A 27,441-nucleotide genomic window follows, 5' to 3' on the forward strand; every position below is an offset into this window, starting at 1 on the left:
GGCGTGGCATATGTACGTGCATTCGCACTCGAACATATACACACACACACAAACACACACATACACATACATATGCATGCATTTTTTGACAATTTATTGTTGGTATACCATGGTTACATACATATGCATATGCCTAAAGATATACGAATCTATGCAGTTGCCTTAAACATAATTAAATGAGCTCACATACGAATCTAATCAGAGCTCAGCCATTTATCGATTTTCAAATGATTTCCTCTCCAATTGGAGCCAGGGAGCGGGAGCACAGCTGTTGATTGGCAAGATGCGGCAGTTCCGTTGAGTCATAAGACGCCAATCTTTTGATGCCAGTCAGCTAGTCAGACAGCGACCTGAATTAACTGAAAAAAACAACTGGGCTGGGTGGCGAGGTGGCCGAGGGGAGGGGCAGTGCAACAGCTGTTATCGAATTTATTACGTATACGCGCGTATGAGAACAGAACCTTCAGTGAGCCGAACAATCGGCAGTGCATCTAGTTGTTTTCTCTTCCAGTCGTTCCCCTCTCTCCTCTCCCCCCTTCACTTTCACTCTCCCTTTATGTGATGGGTACTGTGATTTGTATGGCAGGCAGGGCGAACAACAGATGTGCCAGTGACACGACGTGGAGGCATTGTCCCAGCACTGCCATTGCCTATAAATAGTTGCTGCGCCGCTGGATTGCGACTCGCTCGATTGCCGATGGCGCGCCGCTGTAGTTTTGTGACCCTGCTGCAGTTGCTCTGGCTGGGCGCTCGCTTGAGCTGCGCCCAGAACTACTGCAATCCCGCGCTCTGCCCGGAAGGTACGCGGCATGTCGTCTGCGGGAACAGTGGCGTAAGTAGTTCCGCGTCAGCGAAATGAAGGGGAATGGAATAGAATGGGGGCATTAAACTGAATGATCCGTGTTTCTCAGCAATTCGCGAGCGGCTGTCGGGGCGAGTTTGTCTCGCTCGATGCCTACATTCCGCTCATCCTGAAGGAGCACAACGAACGACGCAATCTGGTGGCAGGCGGCGGACTGAGCGGCTTTCCGAGTGCCCTGCATATGGCGACGATGTCGTGGGACTCGACGCTCGCCCAGGTGGCCGCCTACAACACGCTGCAGTGCCGCATGGCGCACGACGAGTGCCGCAACACGAACACCTACCGCTACTCCGGCCAGAACCTGAGCATTCTCTACACGCTCAACATTGACACGGCAACATTTCTGCGGCAGCGCATCGCCGCCTGGTTCGAGGAGTATCAATATGCGACCAGTGCCGATGTGGAGGATTATGTGCCCCGTCCCGGACCGTGCGTATAACCATCGAATCTCGTTGCTTAGCTTTGGCTAGTTTATTCAGCTGGTATCTCTTTCGTTCGCAGTGCCATCGGCCACTTTTTGACCATGGTGAATGAGCGCAACAATCGCGTGGGCTGTGCCGTCGCCCGGTTCACGGACGCCAATGGGACGGGCAACACGCTCCTCGCCTGCAATTACGCGGTCACAAATGTGCTAAACAATCCGGTATATCGGGCTGGACCTCCGGCCTCCGAGTGCATCAGGGGACGCAATCCCAACTACACCAATCTCTGTGCGGAGAGTGAGGAATATAGCTATAATACGTGGACCGGCTAATTTGCATTTCCCTTTAAATCCAACCCAATTTCTCCTCAACTAAAATTATATCCCTTTATTGTCCCAAGTAGGGGTAAGCCATTGTTGCGAAATTCCAATTAATGAAATTCCATGCTTTATTTACTGGGATAATCCTATATTATTCATTCATTTCCCTTCGTTGCAAACGTGTAAGCTGTGAGCCTAAGCCACCAATCAATGCCGGAATTTGAAAAGGCTTTATTCCCTTTTATTTACTATAAACAAAAGCCCCAGCTCATGTTGGTTTGTGACTTAACTATAAATTATACAAATATCCTATAGCATGTAAAATATCGTAAAAGCCTATCGTTTTCAAGTATCTATTGATTTCCCTATATGAAATATTTGCTCTAAGGCAAAAACCCAGTTGGTTTATGTTTCGGCTAAAATATATAAAATTTCCTATGACGTGCAATGTAATATAAGCTCAACTTTATCCGTGTATATCCGTTGTTGTACTTGTACTATAAACAAAAGCCTTTGCTCATGTTGGTTGATGACTGGGCTTAAAAACCCACAACAATTCCCTATGACAATTATGAGAACAACGTTATCCATATCCACTTATTTCCCTTTTAACAAGTTTGTACCATAAACAAAAGCCTTGGTTTACAACTTGACTAAAATAAAATACACAACCTTCTGTGTACTCGCTAAATGTACTAATATTATCCGCTAACCAGCTTAAACAAACACAAAATACAACATTGCCTTTGTGGTATATTTTATCTTAAATGCGTTTATTATGCACAATAAATGGATAACTTGAGATATTCGCAATGGCTCAATTGGTTTATGTCATATCACAACAAATTTTCAGTGGGAATTTTGTAAATGCCGCTTGGTTTATATATCGTAAATTGTACCTCCAGCTCATTGAATTTTGTATAAAAGTAATAAAACTTGATATTTGTAATAATGATGCTTGATTTCTTTTCATCAATTGAGCTCAATCAGAATCTTTTTTTCGATTATTTGTTTGTAGTCCAAAAATCGGTTGGTGTCCACACTTTGGAATAAAAAGTGTTAAATATCGTAATTTATTGCTATGAAGAACAAAAATTTAATGAATCAGACTCTAATGAGTGGTCGAACTGATCTTAGGCTCCTTTAGTTCAACTATGCGAATTATGATGGGTATATCCTCCACCTTAGTGTCGCTGATGGTCGAGTGGGTGAACTCCTCGACACAGTCGGCCTTGAACTGGGCCCATTTGCGTGTCTTGATGAAGTCCTCGTACAGTGTCTTCCTCGACGGTATCCAGCGGTCTAGATAGAAGCGCATGCGCTGCCACATGTGTCCCGGGTTCTGGTCCTCCTCCATCAGCCAGTAGCGTGGTATGAGCAGGCATTGGACAGTGGTGCGGGCCATCACAACGCGATGATCGCCTTTCTCGCCCACCCCAAAGAGTCCGCCAAATGTCATTGAGCCGATGTCCACGAAATGGGTAACATAGTTGTCTTCGCTCTAAGCGGGCGGCCAAGAGGAGTCAGCCATAACGAATATGCATATATTGAGCATTTGCAATATTTACCTTATCCCTCTTAGAATCGAACGAGTAAGCTGACAGCGTGCTGGAGCGCGACAATGAGGCTGTGTTCATCTCCGACTCCTCCTCTTCCACCGCTTCTACGGCCATGTCTTTGCTATTCCTGCTTCGATTGCTGTGCCTGCTCGTTTTGCTCGTTTTGCTCAAGCGACTCGATCGCCGCATGCCGTCCGTCACATTCGAGTCCCGTTTCAACGAGTAGTTGCTGTACGTCGAACACAACTCCTCATCGCCCTCGCAAGTCGAAAAATCAAAATCGTCATCCCACAGATGATTCAACATCGATTTGTGATGGTGCGAATGGCGGCCCAGGCGCATCGGCGGACGCTCCTCGACAAGCATTGACTGCTCTTTCAACAGCTTGCAGTGTGCCTCGATCTTGGCAAACTCCGCCTTGCGCTTCTGCAGGGAAGGCAAATAAAGGCAACAAACAGATATGTATATACCCCACAAATTTAGCCAACGAACTCAGCAGTCTTACCGCCTTCTTTTTGTTTTTCCCGGCCTCGTCCAGTGAAGAGCTCGAGCGCAGCAGCTCCCGCACATCGAACGCGTCCGCCTTGTCGTCTTCTCTCTCATTTTCGGAATCGTTCTCGAGCACGGGCGTCAGTTCATATTGCCATTCGCCATTTTCAAATCTTGCCTATCAGGAGACAGGGGGCATATAGAGAGAAGTGGCGAGAGAGAAAGAGGGAGAGATGAAGCTTACCAACATATACAAGCATTGCAATAGAACGCATTCGCCGCTTAGCACAAAATACACATGTTGTATATTATCCGAACTATCCGGATAGATTGTACTCAATGGATCATATTGTCTTAGGATACCAAACTTACAGGCGCTCACAATCTGAAAATGGAAGGTTGACAAATCGTAATGAGTTCGAAAGAGAATGGACGAATGAAACTTTTCATTAGATTTCTCAATATACGAATCCCTGCAGGAATTTTAGCTTATGTCCCTCTCTTTCCGATTAAAGTACCATATCATATGTCTTCCCTAGGGAAACCCCGCTTGTGTTTACTTGTGTTTAAAGAGTCTTCAATGTATTACAGAGTTAAGTTAAGAAGTCCTACCTGTGAAGGATTCATGTATCTCAGATAGCTTAGCGAGGCAATCGCCCTCTTCTTCTCGAGCCAAACTTTCTTAACATAGGGCATGAGCAAAGCCTTGAAATCGAAATCGTCCAATGTCAGAATTTCGCAATGAGCTGAAGAAGTAAACCTATTAATGTCAACAATTCACTCTCATTCGATTTGTTTTCAAATGATTTACTTGTTAGCCTTAAATGTATTCATTCGCTGGCTATCCTCGAGCAGCTCAATCTCGCCAATCCAATCGCCTGGCCCAAAGAATGCCTCAAGCTTCGGCTCCACCTTTTGTGTTACCTGGATACCAAATGGATTGTTGGATAAACATATGTATATATATATATGCATATGTGCATATGGCATTACCTTATTCATTACTTTTCTAGACATCTCGACTTCGCCGCTCACAACAAAATAAACGCCGGTGGGCCAATCGCCCTCTTTCATTAGGATGCGACCCGCACTAACGATCATAAAGTGAAGATAGGGCACCATACGAGCTCGAATTTTCTGCAAATGATTTCGACCAGATTCATATAGTTCTAGGTCTATATAGTGTTATAGATAGGCAGGAAAGTCTTACCGGAGGCACCTGGGTAAAACAGCTCAGGGCAGCGACAATAGTGCAAAGTTTCTTGCGCTCCGCCACAGAGCGAGTGGAGTGTAAAGTGGCCAAAAGTCCTTTTTGCTGCAATACAAAGGGAGTACAGGTGGTATAGAGGGTTATATAGAACTCTAATAGAGTATATGTGGAATCTATAGCACATGCAGTGCATAGAGTGTATATGGAGTAAGTACTCTCTATGTAGTATACAGTATATACAGAGTATATAGAGTGTATAGGGATCATAAGGTATATAGACTATAGAGAATACATAAAGATTGTAGGGTATATTATATTAGAGTAGATAAAACGTATAGATCATACTGCATACCGTATATGAAATATATATAGAGAATACAGGGTATACGATATAGAGTACATAGAGTACATAGCAGATTATGTACGATTATTATACACTCTATGTGGATTATCTATGTATTATCTATGTCATCTTAAGGTACGTAGAGTACACAGCTTGTTATGCATGTCGCCTGCTTACCGCCATTGTCAATATGCCCGTCTTGTGCTTCTTGCGCACCAGCATCGCCACATTCTTCTTCACATTCAAGGTGATGTTCTGATCGTCCGACTCATTCACCCACTGATGATTGGCATAGGCGACGCGCACCACACGCTTGAAGCGCAGCTTGGCCAGCTTCTTCCTCAGCGCGTCATCCACTTCCTTGGTGCGCTTGTTCATTGTAGCCGACTCAAATCGAAAATATATATGTGTATATAGAGAGGTTTTTTTTATATATATTTTGTGAGTTGTGTTTTCTGTACTTTTTGATCCTACAGACTCGAAGTCTCGTCTATATACGAAAGGGATAGACGAAATGAAATTTACTATGTTTGCTTTGAATTTGGTTTTTTGAAAGCTTGACCTACTGAGTGAGTTTAGGTGAATACCTGAGAGCTATGCCAAGACAAATTTAAAGAAACAATCCGAAATTTCCTGCTTCCCCTAACTGAAAACGAGCTGTGAGTGCAAATCGAAGGCTCTCTGACTCAGAGTAGGGGAGCGAACGTTGATTGAGCAATTGGCAATTGAGCAGCTGCTCAGCTTTTTCCCCTCAATCTGCAGAAAGCTCTGGCCAAGCTTTTGGGACACCTTTGCAGCGGGGGTGCTGGCATCGTGGTGAACAGCGAGAGTGGATTGAGTGGATTGAATCGAGTGGCATTGGCTGGCTGGAGTTTTGAGTGTGTGCAGGACGGCGCTGAGCTTGCACTCAGAGCCAGCCGAGCTGTTCATTTGGATGCTTCGCCATGTGTCCGTAATTTTGCGAACGACAGTTCATTACGGTTTTCAAGGATAAGCGATGCCAACGTGCTGGCCCCGCACTGGCGGAACATCCAATTCGATTGTCGTCTTTTATTGTCGCCTTTCGCTGCTCGCCTAACGGAATGCGCGATTCAAAAAAGAGGAAAAAAACACAATCAAATAAATAATTGACTTGGATTCTACTAAATGAAATAAAATAAAATAAATATAAAAAAAAAAACACAAATAAAATAACAAAAATTATTAAAGTTACGTGCGTAAAATCTACAAATGTTTTGTTGACTTTTTTTTAACCATTTTTTTTCTTCCACATATATATAGTCCCTATACATATACATATATATATATGGGAAATGCAAACAAGTGCCAAACGTGATGTGAAGTATAAAAATCAAAAGAATAACAGAATGCAACAACAAAAATGCTTTAATAACAATTTTTAGCCACGAGTCGCAAGTGAGCGCGAGTTCCGTTCTTTTTGTTCATATCAGGAATATAAATTAAACAAACAATTTAACCGGGTGAGTGGAAAATTTCACATATTACCTACTCTGATATTATAATCCTGGGAAATTCGCAAAGCTTATTTGCCGTATGCATTTAATATACTTTACTCTTATTATGCCAGCTCCATTTGCCTCGCAAAAACTGTTTGCAATTCTCCCGTTTTTTTTTTTTTTTTTGTGTGCGTGTTTTTTCTTTTGTGTCATGTGAAAGTGCTCGGCAGCTGCAGTGGAACAAGAGTTCTTTGCATATTTCCATCTGTGTACTCAACTAAGCCAACGGGCTATTGAGAGACGAGCGACGCGAACTTGTTTGCTCCTATCTGCATTTCGTGATCATTATTAGATGCTTATCAAATTTACTTGAAGAAGCAAACGTGGGGCATAGAACAAAGGACAAACAAATCAAGGAAATCAAATTGTGCGCTGGGCATCCTTGCATTGTTTGCATCCTTTCTGCATTTCTGCCTCTCTCTCTCTCTCTGTAGCTTTACACTATGTATATGATATAAAAGATGAAGATAGAGGCTGAGAATATCTCTCTCTCTCTCTGTCTCTCTGAACTCTTAATATCATTTTTCCGCTCTCTCTCTCTCTCTTTCTCTCTCTCTCAAGTCTTCATATAATTTTTCCGCTCTCTCTCTCTCTCTCTCTCTCTCTCTCTCTCTCTCTCTCTCTCTCTCTCTCTCTCAACTCTTCATATCATTTTTCCGCTCTCTCTCTCTCTCTCTCTCTCTCAACTCTTCATATCATTTTTCCGCTCTCTCTCTCTCTCTCTCTCTCTCTCAACTCTTCATATCATTTTTCCGCTCTCTCTCTCTCTCTCTTTTAACTCTTCATATCATTTTTCCGCTCTCTTTCTCTATTTCTCCCTCTTTCTGGCTCTCCATTCTCCCTCTCTCTCTCACTCTCTCTCGCTTTCTCTACCTTTCTTCTTCCATCTGTCCATCTCTCTCTCTTTCTCTCTCTTTGTCATACCTTCTCTCTATCTCTATCTCTATCAATCACTCTACTCTACCTGTTTCACTCCCCCTTTTTCTCCACTTAGATCTCTGCCTGTACTCTTCCTTCCGTCCCCTGGTAATTTTTCTCTATTTGACTACACCACACTTCCCTCCCCCGACCAGTCCTCACTTTATCACTAAGGCGCACTCATATCTGTGCCTCAATTACTACATTCTTGTTATCTCTTATGCTTATACATTTTCTGCAATTTTTCACTTCTTGGAATTTTCTATTTTCAAACTTTTGTTTTTGTTCCTTTTTTCTCTCAAAAGTCGCACAGTCTTGCTTTATTGTGATTTTTGCCTTCCGAAAAAAAAAATACATTTCTGACTTCCTTATATTATAATTTATTCCCTTTCTAGGATTCGCTTACCATCTTAGCCTTAATCGCTCTTTTGTCCTCTAAATCTTCACAATCTCTGCCCATCTTTATCTCTCTCCTTCTTTCTGTTTCTGTATATATATCGCTCTCTATCTTTCGGTCTGTCTCTCTATCTTTCTCTTTATATATTTACATATTTCTATCTCTTTTTCTCTCTAGCTTTCCCTCTCATTCTCTTTGGCTTTTCTCATAATTGTTTATTAAAAACTTCCCAATTATTGCGTCTGTTTCCTTTGCCCGCTTTATTCTTTTGGCGGAAATAAATTATGGCATTCCAATCCCGCACACTCCATCTCTCTCTCACTCTCACTCTCACTCATGCGTTCACTCTTGAACTCTGTGTCTTTCTCTCCCTTTCTCATTTAGTTTTTCATACTTCATTTAACATTTTTTTGAATTATGTGGTTGTTAGCCTGCAGCTCAATCTTTGTATCTCGTTTGCCATCTCCCACTGCCCCTCCCTCCTCCCGTACACCCCTTAAATTAACTAATTTTAAATGAAATTCAGTTGAGGTCGTTCATGAAATTGAGAGAAATGTAAATTTTTGATTAATGTGGTATGAATAATTTATTTGCTGCACATTAAAACAATTACTTTGGTTGCAAAAACATTAATGTTTAATGCAAAAGGGTAAAAGACACACACCAACACATATACAATACATGTACATATATAATATATGCAGATATAAAGCAACTGATTTGATTTATGGGTGGCGCACAAGCGTAGTCCTTATTAATGTATTTGGATGCCCTAAGAAAAATTTCAATAAAATAATGTATTATTTAAAAAACATTAAAGCTATTGCTCTCTACGGCCACAGCATACACAATTTGCTTATATGCTAATATAATGACTCGCACTCCATATCCTTCAGCTCTGATTCAATTCAACGAAATTGACTACCGAGAGCTGCCAGCCGCTCGAGTATATTTCATTTGCCTAATCCGAATGGATGCTATTCAATGTATAACAGACTCGGTGCGAGAGCATGATTCCGCCTGAGAAGAAGGTCCAGTCCTAGCAATCTACGCTGGCATACTATATGTGCTCTGCCACGCCTACTTCTGCCTGTTACACACACCTTCACAAGACCATGATACCCGAAGTTCGCACTTTCAATGGGTTCCAGGTTAGGTTCAAATAGTTGCACAGCTAAAAAGGTCATTGGTAATAGAGTTTGGCTAACAAAATAGCTCTAAACGAGAAGCAAATCTTAAATAAATAAATTATACATGGTACATATATGCATGCATATAGTATGTATTTCTGTCAAATATTTGGGCAACAGAAACCGCATTTCACATTGCAAATCTATCTTTGATATGTGCATAAAATTTGTTTATTTAACAAAATGCATAGAAAGCAAATAACAAATGCTGCAAAAACAAACATTTGTCATATGTAAATCAAGCGTTCTTCTTGTTGTTGCTTTGTCAATTTGTTTTTGTTTGGCATTCTTATTTTATTTGTGATATTTAAGCACTTTTTTGCCACAGCGTGAAATCGCATGTCATATGATTATTTAGATATGATGTGGAAGGACATGTTTTTTAGAGTCGGCCAAAAAGCTGCAAATGTAAAAAGAAAAACTCTTTGAATAAACATAAATATGTTTTGAAACTGTTGTCATAACAAGTTTTTCGTCACTTGTTTTTGTTTAGCATAAATAGGTCTTTTGTCGCGCTTCTTAGTAATCCCCATCGGATATGATACGCCTGCCATAGAATGAATTTTTTACACTAATTCTCGAAATATATCCAAGCCGGATTTATCTACTCAATCATAACGGTGCAGCGTCCTTCCCAGAACCTTTTCAGATCTGACTGCTGTTGTCTCATAGTATCTTGTTGTTGCCAACACACAAATTTATCCAGGCTCTGGCTACAAATTTTGCAAGTCAAAATGGAAAACGAGCTAAAATATGTACAAGCTGAGGAGCTGTCATAACTTAACTTGAGCATATAACGTGGTAGAGCCTGGCGACTTATGCGAGGCACAGGAGCGCCAGGATAACGAAGCATCGAAAATGCCTGATGCTTTTTAAATAGATATTATACAAAATATATGCATGCATATATAGTATTTATTATCAGGGATCTACGACAAACGAGAATCGAAAATTTCTGATACTCTATAAGCGATTATTAAAATATATTATATTTGTATTATAGGCATGTATATATACAGCAGAGATTTTTGATGCAAATTTAAAAAATAATAATAATAATAATTATAAAAAATATATATTTATATTAGTTATATATTTTTTAACATATATAATAATAATTTGAACGTGTTTATATTTTATTTATGAATTTATTGCCTAATATTTTTTCTATTATAGATAAGTTATGCACTTTCAATATACAAATAAATTTTTATTAAAATGCATTTTCCTTATAATTATATACAGTTATTTCTGTATACAAGCCATTTTTGATGTGTTTCTAAACTGATTTCAAATTATATTCAATGCAATTCAATTCAATTTGTCTGCTTGAACATTTGTAATATAAACATTTCGCCATTTGCATAAATACATTATGGCCATCAACATTTTTCATAATTTTGTGTTTCGATTCCCAATTTCGAGCCGCTCCACATTTGGCTAACTCCAACAGCTCCAGAGGCCTTAATGTGGGTGCTCGATGCTGATTGTTTAAACTGTTCAAAATTTCGCTTTTAATGAATGGCAGCAGCGAGTGTAAATACATACAAATATCCATATATGTATGTATGTGTATGTATATGTGCGTATGCATATGTATTTACACGCAATTGCACACCAGTTTGTATCAGCATAATGATTAGATTATGGTCTATATATGCATACAAGTGTGTGTGTGTGTGTATGTGTGTGTGTGGAGCGAATCCATTAGCCTAAGACTATAGACAGCAGCATATGCAACCAATGCCAGTGTAACCAAAAACCGCAATCTTGTTATATTCAGTTAGCCCCAACAAACATGCCGCAATAACCTATACTTACTGCGTTAATGTATGAGTACAACTTTGTGTATATATGTATGTGTGTGTGTGTGTGTGTGCGTGGGTGTGTGCGTATGACGAGTAGTCAACAAAGTTACAAAGCAGCGAGAGGGTAAGAAAAAGTCGTAATCCCAAGATGTCAACCCGCTTGTTGGGCGCCTAAAGAACTTTCTAATCTGAATATATATACCTATATATGTGTATATGCATGCGTATGTATGTATTGCCCAAAGAAGATGAAGAATTTGGTGTAATAAACAGCGCAGCTGAGGGCTGAGGGCTGTGGGTGGGTGGTTAGCTAAAATGTGTACAAGACTTACGCGTAATGCGTATGAAACAAAACAAAGCACGTTTTGCACTCAATGAGGCACAGCAGGTGCTCCACTGCAGAAACACACACACACACACACACACACACACACACACACACATACATGTTTCAGCTAAGATTTTTCTTTTGGGGTTGAGCTTTACGCATATGCTAAGCGACGGTAAGCGTTAAGAGCTAGTTAGTCAAAGTCAGGTAAAGAAAGGCGAATGCTAACGATGGTCGGCGATGTCTCGGCCAGGGTCGCAAGAAGAAAAAGCGAGTGGAAAAAGGAAAAAAAAAAATGAAGCGCCGCAAGCACGTGACACTGATGATGATGCTGCTGCTGATGATGCTGAGCGCTGATGATGCTGAGAGCTGAGCGCTGAGCGCCGAGCGCTAAGAGCTGCGACCAAGAGGATTTCATAAAATGAAATTTTGCTATACAAGAGCCCCATTCGACTTTTATTGCTGCTATGTTATGAGAATATTCTGTCCGCCCAGCTGGCCCGGTTCGCCCATCAAGTGCAATTAGAATACGCAAGGCTTTAAGCCTTTCCAGTTCTGCCGCTGTCCCCCTTCACCGCCCCCACCCCCTCCTTCCCCACCTCTCATCTACGCTTCGTTGTTATCGCTGCATAAGTAAATAGTTGCCAACGAGTCGGCCTTTAAAATTATTTCGCAAATTCAAATGTCAACAACGTCAGTTGGTGGCAAGGCAAAGCAACAACAACACGCACACACACACACACACACAGAGAGAGAAGAGAAACAAAAGGGATGCGCCTAAAACCAAACAATAGCGAACAATAACAGCGAACAACAAAAAAGGAGAGAAAGCAAAAAAAAGAAATGATGGGGGCAAGAATAATGAATAACAGGAAGCCAAACATGTAATACCCTTTCAGATAATCGATAGTAGATAATATTGATATGTTAGACGAAAGTTTGAATAGAAGAACTCATTTGAAGCGAACTTCTTATATATGTATGTACATTTAACTATAAAGTATATATAGAAACAATATAAAAAAAAAACATATATTAAAATATTAAATATAAAAAAATATATAAAAATCATTAATTAGGAAGCAGAATTTCATACAAGCTATAAGATCTGCTATTTTTAAGAAAAAGATTAGGAATACTTTAAAAATATCAAGTTAAATGCCGATTTCTATTGGCAAAATCCCATTGATATTCTCTATACTAGAAGCACATGTTACAGTAAACCAATATATTGAAGAAGAAGAGAGGTTAGGGGGATTCATAAAATCTAAGTTCGATTGCCCAATAGGTAAGAAAAATTCGTAAAAACTTAATTTAATAGAGATTTCTAACACTACTTAAGTATTCTCCATATCGAAAACATATCACATAGTAATCAGATATTCTGAAGAAGAGAATTACCGAGAGTAGTACTGAAGAACTAAATTCCACTAGGAGACCACTTAGGTGCTTGATAATAATAGAATCACATGAAATCGTAATCTGAATGAAAAACATGGTAAAGCTCAAAGAAAATTCCATGAATATTTTTAATTCCCAACTTAATTATATAGAAACATATGATATAGTAGAAGTTTTGGTATAAAATGGATAATATTTACATAGTATTTATATGGTATCTACTATACTCGTAACACCTCTCGTTCAAATTGGACTCTATATTCGCTAGTTGCTAGATCTTCCTGGTATAAGTGACACACTTGATGAGCAAACTATAATGCCCTCTCGCAGGCAACATGGAAAAAAAAGGCACAAGATGAGAATGTCAGCAAGAACACGATGAACAACAACAACAACAACAACAACTTCACTAATATAATATTTATTACGGTGATTATGTCTTGAGCCAAGGGCAAGTGCGAGCAACGCCCAACAGCCTCGCAGCCACACAGCCTCTGAAACATCCCGGCCCCGAGGGGAGTCCCCAACGGCCGATGGGAAAGTGGAAATGAAAGTTGAGAGAAATGTAATAAGCAAGCACTTTGTGGGCACAGGCAGTGGGCTGCGGGCAGCGGGCAGCGGGCAGCGAGCTGGAGATATATCAACTATGATGGACGCCGGCAATGACGACGATGACGATGACTACGATGATGAAGAGACAACACAGCTGGCCAAGGTCCATTGCCGTAGGAACAAACTTTAATTCATTTTATGTACCTTCTCTCACAGTCTTTCTCTCTCTCTCTCTGTCAGTCTGTCGCTCTCCCTGTCTCTCTGTATCCTAAGGCAGTAAAAAATCGCTTTGAAATCAGCTTTTCTGATACAAATCAGAAAACTTAACTAACTTCAATAGTCGCTCATGGTCTCTCCCCCTCTCTCTCTCCCTCTCTCCATCACCCTCTCTCTCTTTCTTCCATCACTTGGCCTGCTTAATCAATAAGTGACGCATCAGAATCTACACCTTTGGACGCGCTTACGCGTTAACTGCAAATGATGAAACGCGTTTGACCGGAAAACATTTATTTACCAATACATTTTTAAACAAGTTTACCTCATCATTTCCGCTCTTGAATTGCAATTTTTTATTAATATTGTTGAGTTAACAGAAATGAACTTTCCGCCAACTGTTGTCCACGTCAAAAGGGGGAACGCTTTTGTGGTACACTATGCAAAAAAATGAATATAAATATAAATCAAAATAAATACAAATAAAAATAAAATAAAGAAAGTTTAATCAAAATGGTTCTGCTGCTGCTGCAGCAGCTCCATAATATATAGAGCGCTGGAGAGCAATTTTAGTAGAACAAAGATTGCAGATGATGAAGAAATGATTGACATTAAAGTATATGTATATATATAAGCTATATAAAAATTTTATTAAAGCGAAAGAGCTTATCCACCTGTAAATATTACTCTTCACTTTATCAGCATTGGACTATAGGGCTGTACGAGTGCAAGTGGGTGCATCGAATTCCCAGCTTAGCTCAAGCTTAATACTCAGCTTGAGATAAACGTGAGAGATTTACGGAATTCCCAACGGACCTACTTGATGGCTAATGAGCTGAGCGCTGAACTAAATCACAGATAAAACAAAACTAATATACATATATTCCGATTTCCCCGTTTTGAATTGGTTCGGGGCTGGGAGTGCACGACTAAGAGCTACCCTAATTTCCGAGGAAAAGCCGCAATTGCAATCATTCGGCACTTCTCTTAATCATACATATCAACCAACACATGCCCACACACACACACACCAGTCACACACATCAGCACACGCTCTGCGTACTGCGCTTCTGGGGCTTTACTGTGCGAACTTAATTGTTGAATAACTTTGCTTCTAGATGGACTTTCCCAATCAAACTTTCGGAGCATAATAACGACATCCACATCTGTGTGGATGCTAGAGCATAAGTTGTGTCTAGTATGTGAAATATTTTGCTTGCTGGGGCCAAGTGGGAGGTATCCAGTGCATATCTGTACGCATTACACGAGGAACCCTCACACTGAATTTAAAGTCAACTTCTGTTCTGGTATTTAAATTGGCGATAATAGGGGAAAAAAATAATGAACTTGTACAGCGTGTGGTACATGGAATAAAAAGTTATGTTTTCAGCTCGCTATTTTTTTGTGACTTACGAGATTGGACGGACAGACCGACGAACGGACGGAGGATTGGATTGACGATTGGCTAATAGACGAACAGCTGAATGGCGGATATAAAAACGGATGGAGGATTATATAGACAGATAGAAAGACGAACAGCTGAACAGATGGAGAGACGGATGCGTGATGCGTGCATGGATGGATGTAGGGATCTCTATAGGAAAAATTACCATTTTTATATAAACTCTAAAACTAGATCTATAAGTCTGAAATTTTGCATACACCTTAAGTAGACTAAATCAGAATTCCGAAAAAAAAATTCCGACAAATTGATCCACACCTTCTCGCCGCCCACTTGTTACTTATCCATTCAATCGTGTGTACTTTAGGCATAATATGAGGGGAATAAAGGAACCTACAGACCGGCAGACAGACAGACAGACATACAGACATAAATATATCGATGCAGCTCGTTATCATCAATAATAATGAATAATGAATATATATTCCTTTGCGCGTAACATCATTAAAAAGCTAATATACCCTGAGCTCTCAGTTTTCAGTGTGCTCAGACTTTTGGCGACCCATCAATATTTGAACTGTGTAAATTGCGGACTTCAGCTCATGTAGTCGCTGATTAACACTAATTGACAAATTAAGTTGGTTGAATGCACAAAAGGCGAGCAAATAGTCCGCAAAGCTGTCATTGAATCCCGATTCGGCGCATCTACCCTACAATTTCTCATATATATTACGATGTTCTGTATGATATTAAATCAAGTGAACTCTACTTTCTATGCAATTCCAGCTGGCCACAGCGAGAGATCGCATTGAACCCAACGTAGTGGAGGCTCGTCAGAGTTTTGGATGGACAGCTAATGCTGTGTGTGTGTGTGCTAGCGCCTGGAAACGTTGAGGGCAGCTACGTTTTGAGAATACAATGAAGGTTTCTGATTTCAACAGGGCCGTTTGTCAAAGTCACGTCATCCCGTGCAAAGGATGAGGCGTTTACAAGTTAATAATGCATCATTAGCATCAGCATCGGCATCAGCATCGGCATCAGCATCGGCATCGGCATCGACATCAGCAATCGCAGCCCACACAGCCCAATCGAACTATAGCCCGGCCATCAGCCCCAGCCACAGTCAGAAGCGGAGTCCGTGGAGTCTGAGATGCTTTTGGCTGTTCGCCGTTTTCACAGTTATTGAATTTCATGTACACTTCGTGCTGGGTAAGACAACACGTAAAACGAAGGGTGGGCAAAGAGGGAGCGGTGGATAATTGGAGCGAATCAGATGACAATTGTAATTGGAATAGCTGCGATGCGGTTAACTCCAGGCAAGCTGAAGCCAGTTGACAGGGGAAACCTTTCTTGTTGCACATTCATTTCATATGCAATACTTATATTTATCAAATATTTTGCAGGCACTACAGCAACAGCAACAACAACAGCAGCAGCAGCAACAGCGACAACAGCAACTGCATCGATATCAACTGCTGCTGTTGGCAAACCGAACGACAGCAGCTCGGAGAATAATTTCTATTTTGATGAGAGTATTACGAGCAGAGCGCTTTCCCTCATTGCCGCTGACACAGCAGCGCCGCAGCTCCTTGACGTCTCCTCGATGCCCGGCGAGACGCAGCCAGCGGCAATAGCAGCAGCAACAGCAACAGCAACAGCAACAACAACAGCAACTCGTACCACAAGAGCGCGAACAACAGCTCACAGCCAAGCCGGCCTCTTGGCCCTCAGCACGGCTCGACTGCCTGGCCTGAGTGGCAATAGCAGCACGGCCCGGACTCAAGATCCCTTGGCTGCTTCAGCGGCGACCACCAAGAGCGCACGCAGCGCCACCGTGAAGCAGCCCATCGATGCGGCGCGTTCCCGCAACCACTGGACAGCCTCCGGCGGTGGGGGTGGCGGTGGCTTCACAGATGCGGAACGTTCGCGCACATTTCGCAGCAAGTACCATCATGAGAACCACTATGGACCCTTCTTCGAGGAGCCGTCGAATCTAGTCGATCCCGGCAAGACGCTCGTCGCCGCCGTGCATCTCTTCACGGAAGCCGTGCTCAATTGCCGCGTCGGCATGCTGAAGGATAAGACGGTAAGCATATTGAATATGTATATCGAATGGCGATAAACCTATACATATATCGAATGACGATAGGAGCAAAATATGTAACACTTCGATATTGAATCTATATAAATTATCTGGTAATAAATCACAAAATGAGATCGTCTATAAGTTTGTTTAAATACCTACCCAGTAAATACCTGTAACTTTAGATATAGCATACATATAACTAGGACTGCTATCCGTCCTGAAATTCCGGAGCATGACCCGCTTTTGAGGGTAATATCCCAGTATCCCGACCTGACACCAACTTGTCCCGGCTTTCTATTGCTTCTATAAAAAAATTCGTTGTCGACCGTCCCAGAATGGCCTCAGGCATATACAAATAACATTTGAAATATTGAAAGATGTATGGGAAAACCAAACTTATATATGTAAGTTTATCTAAGGTCCGAATTTTCGTCGCAATAACCGATTGCACGCTATAAGTAGAGTCGTTATATATAACCAGATATATCCAGTTATATATAATCAGATATATCCGAAAAATGGTTGTATATCTCTTCATTCTACACAAGGATTTCTAATCGAGCTCTGAGCTTAACTAAAAATATTTGGTACTCTTATATATTTTATGTATTCACTGAAAAAAAGTATTACAAACTATCCTATTGAGGGCGTGGCAAAATGTGAGCAAAATAAGCAATATTGTTTTTATAGCGGAAGATTTTAAATATACATCCGTACCCCTAGGGGCTTATTTCTATGTCTGTAAAGATAGCCCTAGAGCCAGAATCTTCATTTCCTACAGCTAGATCGATACTCCATGCTTCCTCCTTTTATACAGTGTAGTAAAAGTTATACATAAATTTATCACATAAATATATCACAAGTAAATGCTGTTGTATTTGCAGGTGATGTGGGTTAGGCGCACCACTGAGAAGGTCTCACTGCTCACCGTTGGCAATGTCACATATAGCGGTGATCCACGTATACGAGTCAAATTCCAATATCCGAACAACTGGCGTCTGATGATCAATCCAACCCAGAGGGAAGACGCTGGCATATATATGTGCCAGGTTTCAACACATCCGCCGCGCGTCTTTACCACAAATCTCACCATTCTGGGTAAGTCGAGAGATGACTCTAAAGCCCCACCCTTGGATGGTTGTTGATGATTGTTTTTGGTCTTTCGCTGCAGAGCCGCCGCTGAGGATCATTGACGAACACGAACGGGATGTGGGCGACAGATACTACAAGTCCGGCAGCACCGTCGATCTCCAGTGCCAGATCTCCCGCAACTTCTTTCAAAAGGAACGTCTGGCCATACTCAAGTCAACGGAGCTGGGCAGCTCGGCTGGCAAGCTACTGAATGATACGGCTAGCGAAATGAATCTAATCGGCGATGCGAATCATACTCACAATACATACTCTAGCCAGGAGCTGGAGAAATATTTTACCCATTTCATTACCTGGGCCAAGGACGACGAACCGCTGCAAGCACTGACCCATAGGCGTTCTAGGTAGGTTCTACTTCAACTTTTAAGGACTTTCAAAGGAAAATTTGAGCTCTTTGAAAATGAGAATTCGGGGTATAATGATATTATGAGCATGCAGGCCATCATTTTTGCCGAAAGTCATAATTATCGATAAAAATCGATAATAGGTTTTTCTTTTTTTAAGCTCAACTTGAATACCACTAAGACGGCAGCTTCTAATTCATTGTGGGAGTTTCTGTAATGTATACACAAATTAGCATATTTTTTATCTAGGATATACATATGTATGTATACTCAGTCATTCTGCTAAAAAATTCGCAAAGAGCCTATTTCAAATACTAGAGGCTTTTGCTTTGGCATCTAGATGTCATTATCATGCTCCAAATTTGATTAAGAAAGTTCAGCTAGAAGAAAAGTTATTCGTCAATGGAACTCTCATTATAGGGCCCATAAGCACGACCCAAGCGCAGTTGCTGGTGTCAACTGCGCAGTAAACAGAGCGCGTGCTTACGTGTGTGTGTGTGTATGTATGTGTATGTTGTGCTTGTTATGTATGTATAAGAGAAATGTAAATGATTGAGTTTAGGGTATTTTTTAGTTGAACGCTCCCAAGCAGAGCTTTATTGCTTTCAATTACCGCTCCTAACTTTAAAAAGTATTTTTAAATTAAAAAATTAATTAATTCACCGACAATTATTTATCACCAACATATTGTTGCAGCGACAGAAATCTTTAAGTCGACAAACTTAATGAAAGCTATAAAGAGTTGATATCGAATTTTTCATTCCTCGACCCTGTTGGAGTGTGTTCCTATTGTAATAAATTGTTTTTCCTTAATTTACAGCGTATCCGACAAATGGCTCAATAGTCGAATTTCCATAGCCGATGCCAAACTCTCAGATAGTGGAAATTATTCCTGTTCCCTTGGTCGACTCTTCACTGTAATTGTGCAGGTCCAAGTTCTCACAGGGTAATATAAAATGAACAAAGTTTTTAAAGTTTCCTAAAACGTTGCTCAATTTGCTTGTGCTTTTGGTTCTCGTTTTCGGGTGAATTGCCTGCCGCAGTTCAGCATAATTTGGCAAGAAGATCCGGCAGCTGTCTGTCCCTCTCATGGAGTCTCTTCATTATTGTTATTTGTTTTTACATACTCAAGAGCCATTCATCACAATTTCATAGTATTAAAGCGACGAACGAATGAATGAATGCCAGACGTAAAGGAATTGTACTTAGCATTCGATCATTTATCTATATAATAATACATGGTATTTCTGACTAAATACCAGAGCATAGAATATTTCTGAGAAACAAAGCAAAATGAATTCCATATGTGTACGTATATGTTTCATGCTGTGTAACTGCTAAAACTGAACGATTTGTCCAAAAACAATGATTCGTCTATGTATGTATGTATCTACATCAATTACATCAAAATACATACATTGAATTTTCTATATCAATTTACACGACTTTCATTGACATTCTTCTTAATACAAATAAAGTCGACAACTTGTTTAAAAACTTAACAACAAAAAACGAAAGCCCAAAAAAGAAAAAGAAAATCGAAAACAATTCCGAATATCAGTTCAAGTAAACCCACAGGAACTTAGCCAAGATTTAAAAAATAATAATAATAATAATAATAATGAAAATAAAAGTATATGTTTTATTACAAATAAAAAAAAAAATCAAAAGAAAGAAATGGAATTTGTATGCAAAAAGGAAAACGTGAAATTTCAAATCAAATTTGTTATTATGTTTCGTTTAACGTGTGTGAGTCCAAGTTCAACTTTCACTTACATAAATGAGTTCATTTAACATTTTAATTGTATGTTTCGGCAATTAGTATGTTTGTAAATATTGTAAAATGAGAGAAGTTAGGATTTTACCTCCTCAACTCCATACCGTGCATATATATTTTCTCAATTCTCATTCTGCTAGCTCAAAATTGTATAGTTAAACTATTTATTCGAATTGATTTATATATATATATACATAAATATATGTATTAATATCTTAGTTAATGGTAACCTACTTGGTTGGATTAACGAAACTCTATGATCCACCAATATTGTTAAATTGCGATAATCGTGCATTATCATGATTATCATGCTATATTACAAACTAAATCAAAATACATACTTTCAAATATAAAATCCAGACCAAGTGTTTTCTTAACCCCATTTTGTTGCGCCAAAGTTTCTAGCCACAAAGTTCGAGCAGACGAAGTGGCTGAACCTGGAAGTTCGAGTAGATGAAAATGATGAAGTAACTGAAACTGGCTGAAACTTCAGGTGTGTGGTAAGTGTAACGGTGGCATTTCATGAGGTTGAGAACTTAGTTTATAACAAACTTTTTATTACAGCTTTTCACGCAATTTAAATTGGCTTAGTGTCGGAACAGACAAAATTATACAATTGTTCTTATTATACTAATATATATTGTCGAATTAGAATGCTTAACGAAAAATAATTGTGGCTGTGTTTTAATATTATGTTTATTTTTTTGCGCCAAACATTTATCTAATCAATTAATTTAACTGAAAGCCATAGCAAGCAGCTTATGTACGTGTACCATTTCATTTAGCTTATGTCTGCTAGCATTAAAAAATAATATTTATCACGCCCCTTTATAATCGAAATTGGCGAACGTATTTGGCGCCCAATGCATATTGCTTTGACTGATTTTGCTGCATAACGGCATACATATTATTTATTTATAACGTCAAATATGGCCAAATAGTAGACCAACAAGATATTTCTTGCAACTTTTGCTATATTGGCCCTATAAAGCTCCACAATATTGTGAGCTTTAGGCAAATGTAAGCTCGTAACTATCGATGACATTCAGAATTCTATCGATAGCACCAGTTTAGCGATCGATGTTTTAAAAGCAATCGCATACTTATTTATAGCACGAATTTTTATTTTCTTTTTGTTTAAATATATAACAACATCAACATTTGATTTACAACATACACAACATTTTTTTTTTTATTATTAATTTTTTCAAACACATCCTGCAAGGCATAAAAAGTGCGTCTACTTTTGACTATATAAAAACAAAGTGTGTGTGACATATTTTGCATTGCCTAGTGATAAGACACATCCATGTATAGAGAGATGTACATATTTACATATAGTCATTAAGTACCTTAATGAACTGCATACAAAATTTGTTTGTATGTATATTCGACTTTTTGCATCAAATTTAGAAACTGGAACGCCTATCTTGTCAATTAACTGAGATAAATGGACTGTGTGGGTGTGTGGGTGATTGCCGAAACTATCGATGGCAGAAAAAATTATTCCTTGTGCCACTTGTTTGTCTGACTCTGACTTCACCTTGACTAAAGTACACGGGGGCAATGCAAAAACAAAAACGAAACGAAAGCAAAAACAAAAACAAAACGACTGGAATGATAACACAGTAGCAAAAATAACATGCAAGTGATTTCCCCCCACAGGCACAATCGTCGATGCAGAACATGTTGAAGCTACGTAACACCTGGTCGGCGGTGGGCTACAATGCCGGTCCAATCGCGATGCGGTGAGTTGAAGTTGCCCAACTTACGACATCAGCACGACATCTAATATCCTCATTTCGATTGTCTTGCCAGCTGTTTATCAACAACGGCCAGCTGCAAAGACTCTGAATCATGGTTCTCCAAGCTGCTGGTGCGCAAGATCGAGCCAACGAAGGAGTCGCACAGTCGCATGCTCAGTGATAAGGAAATCATATACGCGCTGCATACGCATAATGTGCGCCCCGATTCCATGGGCGACTATCTAAATAATTAGTGAGTGGCAAATCGAATCAGATCAGATAACTCGAAAATAATTAATTTGCTTCTTCTTACTTTTGCTATTATTTGAAAATAGTAAAAACACTGTGGGCCTAATTAATGAGAAGAAGACGAGCCTGTCATGCAAATTGGTTGCCTCATGGACTGTCCAGGTGGGCGATATGGATCAGTGCCTCCATTTGTGGAAATATACCGGCGGCTTCGAGAAAATCGACCAGGCCAAAGAGGATCTGTGGCACGATGAGGAGTATCTGAAGCTAATGAACGAGCGCTCGAAATTCTTACGATCCCGTCACCTGCAATACCTGTTGGCCTTCAGCTACTGGCCACAGATCACCAGCCGAACGGGCAAAAATATCTACGAGATGCGGCAAGTATAAACAAATGATTCATATTTATTATTATATATATTTTATATATATCTTTCTCTCTATATAAATATATATTCGTATAGATCATATCGGCTGACTCCTGGCACCATGATCGAGTGGGGCAACAACTGGGCGCGCGCCATCAACTTCCGCAAGCACAACAATGAGGCCTTTGCCGGCTTCTTCTCGCAAATCGGTCGACTCTACAATGTGCATCACATTTGGTGTAATTATAACAGATATCTCATAATTATACTAGATATATGTATAAATGTATATTTATATGCTTTCAATTAGGTTACAAATCGCTGCAGGATCGCAAGGAGACCAGAGAGGCCGCCTGGCGATCACCCGGCTGGGACGAGTGTGTGGCCTATACCGTGCCCCTCATTCGCGAGATGCACTGCCGCGTCCTGGCGCCCACCGAATTTTCACCCACACAGTAGTGCGGGTCAATCCGAGTACGAATAATTTCCACTGCAGAGACTAATCTCTGTGTCAGCAGCGATATTCCATTACGAATTGCTGCGAAGAAGAAGACGAAAAACTGTTGTGACCCCAAACGCCAAGCCCCAGCCAAGCCAAGCCTGCGCGACCTATATTTCTGTTGAAAAATTGTATATAATGCCAGCATTCGAATGCTTTCAATTCTTTCCTAGCTCTTAAGATCAAAGTGCATTTTTGTTGTCTACCACTTGCATATGACTCCTATTGAAAATTATAGATATATGTATATGTATATATCGATCGGATCGGAGCACAAAAAAAAATTGTATTTGAATATAAAATTGTTAATATAATTGTGTACACATCAAATAAATTGTGAATGAATCGCATTTAGTTGAAAAATATTTTCTTTAAAATTTTACTTTCCGATTAGTTGCATTTCATATTCTGTTAAGAAAAACTTGGAATTTACATAAATAGAAGACAGGTCTCTCTTAGGCATTCTTCGAGCGGAACAACTTCAACTTAAACACTTGAAGATGTTTTCCATTTGACTAAATTTCATTGCCTTTAAACGTTTTCATTTTTTTTTATAAATATTTACAGTTGCTTAATAGTATTAAGTATATTTTATGCTCTGCTCAAGCCGTACAGAAAGTGGAATTCAATTAAGTTGGATAGATTTGAGCCTAGTTTAAACTAAAAAAAAAAACACTAGGTTATATTATCATAGGAAATCAATTCTTATGGCCGATCTATTACTACTTAGCCGAGCTCACAAAGACTTCGCTGAAGATTTAGGAATAAAAATAATTTATCTTATGAAATGAAAATATAAATGAAAGAGCAGTGCAAACTTTTTGAATTGCGATTGCTATTGAACATATTGACAAATATATGTAATATAATAACATATATATATATATATATATATGTGTATAGTGTACATACATATTTCTGAAAATATATAAATGATATATAGACAAGTGCATGTACATATATATCTATCTATATATAGCCACTTATATACATATGTACATTGATATATATGAATATACATATGTAGATATGTATATATTTGTATATACATACATTTATATCTATCTATATATAAACATACATATACACACATATACATATATGTATATATACACATACACACATATTCACATATTATATACATTTACAATATGACGTCATGAAAAATTTGTTAATCACCCCTCGCAGAGGTATCGAAACTATAAACAAAATAACAGTTCTGTCTTCTTTTAACCCATTGTGGATGCCATTCGAGTATGGTTGGCAATAATCCAAGCGGTGATTATTGGTGATCCTGCTGTTTCCCGACTGCTCCTTCAGGGTATATAGTTATCAAAATAAAATTCATTCAACTGACATCCGCCAATCGCCGATGCACTGAACCAAATTTTGTAAAGCCAATGAAATCTCAATTAAACTAAATAACGATGTTGATGTTGGTTGATGTTGATGCTGTTGTTGAAGTGCCTCTCCTCCCTCTTCCTCTTCTTGTTCTTATTACTATCCTGCATCGCCTCTTTCTACATAGCCCACTTGTTGTTCTATTAGGCTTATATATGGGCCTATAGCTAATCTGAACTTAATGCTTATTGGGGGGAGACCATCTCCTCGGACTGCAGGCGCACAGTCTTGAGATGCTTCTTGCCCTGCAAGTGCTGCTGCAGAATGGATATATGATTCATCGCCTTGTTGCACAGCTTGCAGTAATACGACCCGGAAGGGGTACGATACATGGAGAGATCGCCACTTATATCAATAATAGATGCGGCTGCTATCGACTGCTGCTGTTCCTTGAGCAGCTCCTGGGCGTTCGGATCCCCTTCGAGGTTTTGAGCGCGCAGTTTCTTTTGGTGTTTGGCTCCATCGAGATGCATCTTGATTTGGGATGCTGATGTGACGCTGATGTTGCAGATTTTACAGGTAAGGCTCTCATCGACAGCGTTGAAGTGGTGCCGCTGCTCCTCGGCGCTGTCCATCATATCACTGGCAATATCATGCATATCACCTCCACCGGTCCCTCTCAAGAACATCTCACCAATGCCGTAGCGGCCGTCATCAACCATGACCTCTGCCTTGGTGCCAGTGCGCACCCAGTTGCCATCCGAATTGTAGTAGCCGGCGCCCGATGGCTTCGAGCGCTTCTGAACGACCAGCTGGTGCTTGCGGCCAGCATAGTGCTGGCGGGCATGGGTCATCGAGGTCAGAGGAAGATCGCACAGATTGCAGTGGAATGCATTCGGCCCGGTGGGGCCTTGTTTGACAAGACGTTTAATGGGTGGTGTCTCCAGGCCCATTTCGGTGTAGTTCTTGGCCAGCCAGGCGCTGATGTGACGGTCGTGGGCCTTGGACTCGTAATGGTCCTTGGCGCTCTTCATCGAGGTCATCTGCGCCTTGCACAATTGACAGGACAACGGATGGATCAGCTTGTTCAGCTCGTCCGGATAGCTTTCGTCGCGGCCCTGAAACAGCACCAAATTATTGCCCTCGATCTCCACGGTTTCGTACATTTTCCTCTTCAGTTTGCGCTGATGTGATGCAATTGCCGATGGGTGCACCATATTATTCATCATAACGGGCTGATCACCATGCACTATTTTTGCGGCACTGTAATAACGATTCGGGGCCATTCTTGTTGCCGGATGCGATGTAATCTTAACCGACACCGGCTCGCAGACGTGCCTATGTTGCTTGTCTGTTGTTGTAATTAGCGGTATTTGATACGTACTCAAATAGCCAGAAGTCATTTTTGTAAAAATTTTCTTTTTGAGACTGAACGTAAGGTTACTTAAAATCTATTTAAAACAGCACTAGTGATGTGTTGAATTTTCGTGTGCCTCACAGCGCAGGCTCAAAAGTTATCGTCAAAGCAACCATCGCTAGATTTTGCTGGGGTGTCAAATTGTTCATGTGAAGCACAAATATCGATTTAATTGCATCGCTCGATGCGCGCCACCACCATCCAAAGCACTACCAAAATTTAACCGGCAACCACCGTGGTTATTTTCGAATAAAAACAGCATACGGATATACAATTTCAAAGAGTTTTATTTAAATAAATGTCTGTTGGCTTTAACGAATAAAACACTCCTCTTTTAATTGTCGGGCAATGAGCGGATGATGTCCGAATCTCCAGGATCGGTAATGGACATGGTGCACACACGGAAGTATTTACCGCAAGCGGTGCCCAGCTCAATGTTGGTTCCACTGTAGTGCTGGACTTCAGTTTTGGCCAACATGGCGTAGTATTCAATCTCCGACTTCCTGCAATTACAAAATTCCTCATTTAAGTACACGCACATAATTTTTCCAACTGTTTGCTGGAATATGGCTAATCAGAAAGAGTCTCTAGTAATAAAAATTCGTCAAGGCATTCGGAATTACAAAAAATCATCATATAAATAAGTTGGATTACTATTCATATCTATTGAGAATGACTCCTTACCCCCATTCACACATTTACATGTGAGTGCGTGCGTGTGTTGTTACTGGAACCATTTGGAGCCATGAGAAACTGGCTTATGTTACACATTGTCGGCGGCGAAGGCGTCTACTGCTGCTGCTATACTACTCCATAGTTTCCATAAATATTATTCGATTGGAATCATATTTCTCAGTCAGCATTAAAGAAGACTCCATATGGTTCCAATAACTACAACAACAGCTACTTATCACTGTTCATACGCGGGCGTAATGGAAATCTACTTCTCAGTAGTATATTTGGTTTGTAACCCAAAACGAGGGACACAATTTCAATTTCGTTTCTTTTACCTCAATGCGGGCGTGTTGCTGGCGATGAGCACCAGTTTAGCCTTGCCCTGACGCAGGGTCTTCAGCGTTTGCTTGTAACCCAGGCAGTACTTGCCGGATTTCATAACCAGCGCCAGACGCGCATTGGTGCTCTCTAAGGCCTTTTTCTGAAATTATCAAACAATACGAAATCGTTAATCTAACACACACGAAGAATTTGGTTTGCTTTTTATTATTTACCTGTTTCTTTACGGCAACCATATTGAATGTTTTAAGTCACACAATAACAACTACAAGAAAGAAGATTAACTTTAACAATTATTTATACTAAGCGCGGAGCAACCCACCCACCTTGGTCGAGTGACGCTGTCAAAAAGGCAGATCAACCAGCAAAACGGAAACACGCTGCCATTGGCAGGGCTGCAGCAATATTCTAGCACAAATACGGTATCCCTAAGATGGTGACACACGACACAATTCACTGCATGACAGAGGTGCTTATACTTATCGATAGCTCTGAAACGCTTATAAAAATTTGAATATGTA

General features: G+C 40.2%; 6 protein-coding genes across 10 annotated transcripts; 3 read left to right on the forward strand and 3 right to left on the reverse strand.

Moving 5' to 3' along the window:
- Positions 1-659: 659 nt before the first annotated feature.
- Positions 660-2,062, forward strand: LOC115565351 (venom allergen-1). Its single transcript, XM_030390470.2, has 3 exons — positions 660-832; positions 912-1,291; positions 1,364-2,062. The coding sequence occupies exons 1-3, from the start codon at positions 698-700 to the stop codon at positions 1,614-1,616; spliced, it is 768 nt and encodes a 255-aa protein (XP_030246330.2). The 5' UTR covers positions 660-697; the 3' UTR covers positions 1,617-2,062.
- A 298-nt stretch (positions 2,063-2,360) lies between these two features.
- Positions 2,361-5,668, reverse strand: LOC115565350 (uncharacterized). Its single transcript, XM_089263887.1, has 9 exons — positions 5,383-5,668; positions 4,863-4,967; positions 4,646-4,789; positions 4,464-4,576; positions 4,265-4,412; positions 3,897-4,037; positions 3,669-3,830; positions 3,173-3,589; positions 2,361-3,105 (listed from the first exon to the last, which is right to left on the reverse strand). Exons 1-9 carry the CDS (start codon positions 5,581-5,583, stop codon positions 2,716-2,718), a joined length of 1,821 nt encoding a protein of 606 aa, XP_089120013.1. The 5' UTR covers positions 5,584-5,668; the 3' UTR covers positions 2,361-2,715.
- A 448-nt stretch (positions 5,669-6,116) lies between these two features.
- On the forward strand, positions 6,117-20,646 carry dpr18 (defective proboscis extension response 18). 3 transcript variants are annotated; one of them, XM_089263336.1, is made up of 7 exons: positions 6,117-6,686; positions 15,718-16,164; positions 16,344-17,017; positions 17,902-18,115; positions 18,189-18,510; positions 19,331-19,452; positions 19,533-20,646. In XM_089263336.1, the coding sequence occupies exons 2-7, from the start codon at positions 15,909-15,911 to the stop codon at positions 19,685-19,687; spliced, it is 1,743 nt and encodes a 580-aa protein (XP_089119462.1). In that variant the 5' UTR covers positions 6,117-6,686; positions 15,718-15,908; the 3' UTR covers positions 19,688-20,646. The 3 variants fall into 3 exon arrangements, with proteins under 3 accessions (XP_089119462.1, XP_089119460.1, XP_089119461.1); XM_089263334.1 differs by lacking the exon at positions 19,533-20,646 and having other exon boundaries at positions 6,121-6,686; positions 15,718-16,152; positions 19,331-19,475; XM_089263335.1 differs by lacking the exon at positions 19,533-20,646 and having other exon boundaries at positions 6,121-6,686; positions 15,718-16,140; positions 16,335-17,017; positions 19,331-19,475.
- Positions 20,647-21,353: 707 nt separating this feature from the next.
- On the forward strand, positions 21,354-23,513 carry Nipsnap (protein nipsnap). Of its 3 annotated transcripts, none has more exons than XM_089263519.1 (6): positions 21,354-21,552; positions 21,953-22,035; positions 22,106-22,285; positions 22,368-22,661; positions 22,746-22,888; positions 22,960-23,513. In XM_089263519.1, the coding sequence occupies exons 2-6, from the start codon at positions 21,965-21,967 to the stop codon at positions 23,106-23,108; spliced, it is 837 nt and encodes a 278-aa protein (XP_089119645.1). In that variant the 5' UTR covers positions 21,354-21,552; positions 21,953-21,964; the 3' UTR covers positions 23,109-23,513. The 3 variants fall into 3 exon arrangements, with proteins under 3 accessions (XP_089119645.1, XP_030244842.1, XP_030244841.1); XM_030388982.2 differs by having other exon boundaries at positions 21,354-21,521; XM_030388981.2 differs by lacking the exon at positions 21,354-21,552 and adding an exon at positions 21,629-21,667.
- A 173-nt stretch (positions 23,514-23,686) lies between these two features.
- LOC115564542 (zinc finger matrin-type protein 4) lies at positions 23,687-26,001 on the reverse strand. The gene has a single exon (XM_030388975.2). The coding sequence runs from the start codon at positions 25,890-25,892 to the stop codon at positions 24,735-24,737; it is 1,158 nt and encodes a 385-aa protein (XP_030244835.2). The 5' UTR covers positions 25,893-26,001; the 3' UTR covers positions 23,687-24,734.
- A 174-nt stretch (positions 26,002-26,175) lies between these two features.
- Positions 26,176-27,350, reverse strand: RpL30 (ribosomal protein L30). Its single transcript, XM_030388977.2, has 4 exons — positions 27,247-27,350; positions 27,136-27,185; positions 26,917-27,062; positions 26,176-26,409 (listed from the first exon to the last, which is right to left on the reverse strand). Exons 2-4 carry the CDS (start codon positions 27,154-27,156, stop codon positions 26,241-26,243), a joined length of 336 nt encoding a protein of 111 aa, XP_030244837.1. The 5' UTR covers positions 27,157-27,185; positions 27,247-27,350; the 3' UTR covers positions 26,176-26,240.
- Positions 27,351-27,441: the final 91 nt, after the last annotated feature.

Source organism: Drosophila navojoa, chromosome X (assembly GCF_054131105.1).
Source record: "Drosophila navojoa isolate 15081-1374.11 chromosome X, UAZ_NAV_1.0, whole genome shotgun sequence".
In the NCBI taxonomy this organism is placed as follows: domain Eukaryota; kingdom Metazoa; phylum Arthropoda; class Insecta; order Diptera; family Drosophilidae; genus Drosophila; species Drosophila navojoa.

Coding starts and splice junctions, on each gene's coding strand:
- RpL30 (XM_030388977.2), bottom strand. CDS start 27,156: ATGGTTGCCGTAAAGAAACAG. Junction 27,063..27,135: donor TGGTTGCCGTAAAGAAACAG/GTAAATAATAAA, acceptor TGATAATTTCAG/AAAAAGGCCTTAGAGAGCAC. Junction 26,410..26,916: donor AGCAACACGCCCGCATTGAG/GTAAAAGAAACG, acceptor TTGTAATTGCAG/GAAGTCGGAGATTGAATACT.
- dpr18 (XM_089263336.1), top strand. CDS start 15,909: ATGAGGCGTTTACAAGTTAATAATGCATCATTAGCATCAGCATCGGCA. Junction 16,165..16,343: donor GACAACACGTAAAACGAAGG/GTGGGCAAAGAG, acceptor CAGGCACTACAG/CAACAGCAACAACAACAGCA. Junction 18,511..19,330: donor CTGACCCATAGGCGTTCTAG/GTAGGTTCTACT, acceptor CTTAATTTACAG/CGTATCCGACAAATGGCTCA.
- LOC115565351 (XM_030390470.2), top strand. CDS start 698: ATGGCGCGCCGCTGTAGTTTTGTGACCCTGCTGCAGTTGCTCTGGCTG. Junction 833..911: donor TCGTCTGCGGGAACAGTGGC/GTAAGTAGTTCC, acceptor CGTGTTTCTCAG/CAATTCGCGAGCGGCTGTCG. Junction 1,292..1,363: donor TATGTGCCCCGTCCCGGACC/GTGCGTATAACC, acceptor TTTCGTTCGCAG/TGCCATCGGCCACTTTTTGA.
- LOC115564542 (XM_030388975.2), bottom strand. CDS start 25,892: ATGACTTCTGGCTATTTGAGTACGTATCAAATACCGCTAATTACAACA.
- Nipsnap (XM_030388981.2), top strand. CDS start 21,644: ATGAACTGCATACAAAATTTGTTT. Junction 22,286..22,367: donor GGCGACTATCTAAATAATTA/GTGAGTGGCAAA, acceptor ATTTGAAAATAG/TAAAAACACTGTGGGCCTAA. Junction 22,662..22,745: donor AAAAATATCTACGAGATGCG/GCAAGTATAAAC, acceptor ATATTCGTATAG/ATCATATCGGCTGACTCCTG.
- LOC115565350 (XM_089263887.1), bottom strand. CDS start 5,583: ATGAACAAGCGCACCAAGGAAGTGGATGACGCGCTGAGGAAGAAGCTG. Junction 4,577..4,645: donor CTAGAAAAGTAATGAATAAG/GTAATGCCATAT, acceptor TTTGGTATCCAG/GTAACACAAAAGGTGGAGCC. Junction 4,038..4,264: donor GATACATGAATCCTTCACAG/GTAGGACTTCTT, acceptor TTCCATTTTCAG/ATTGTGAGCGCCTGTAAGTT.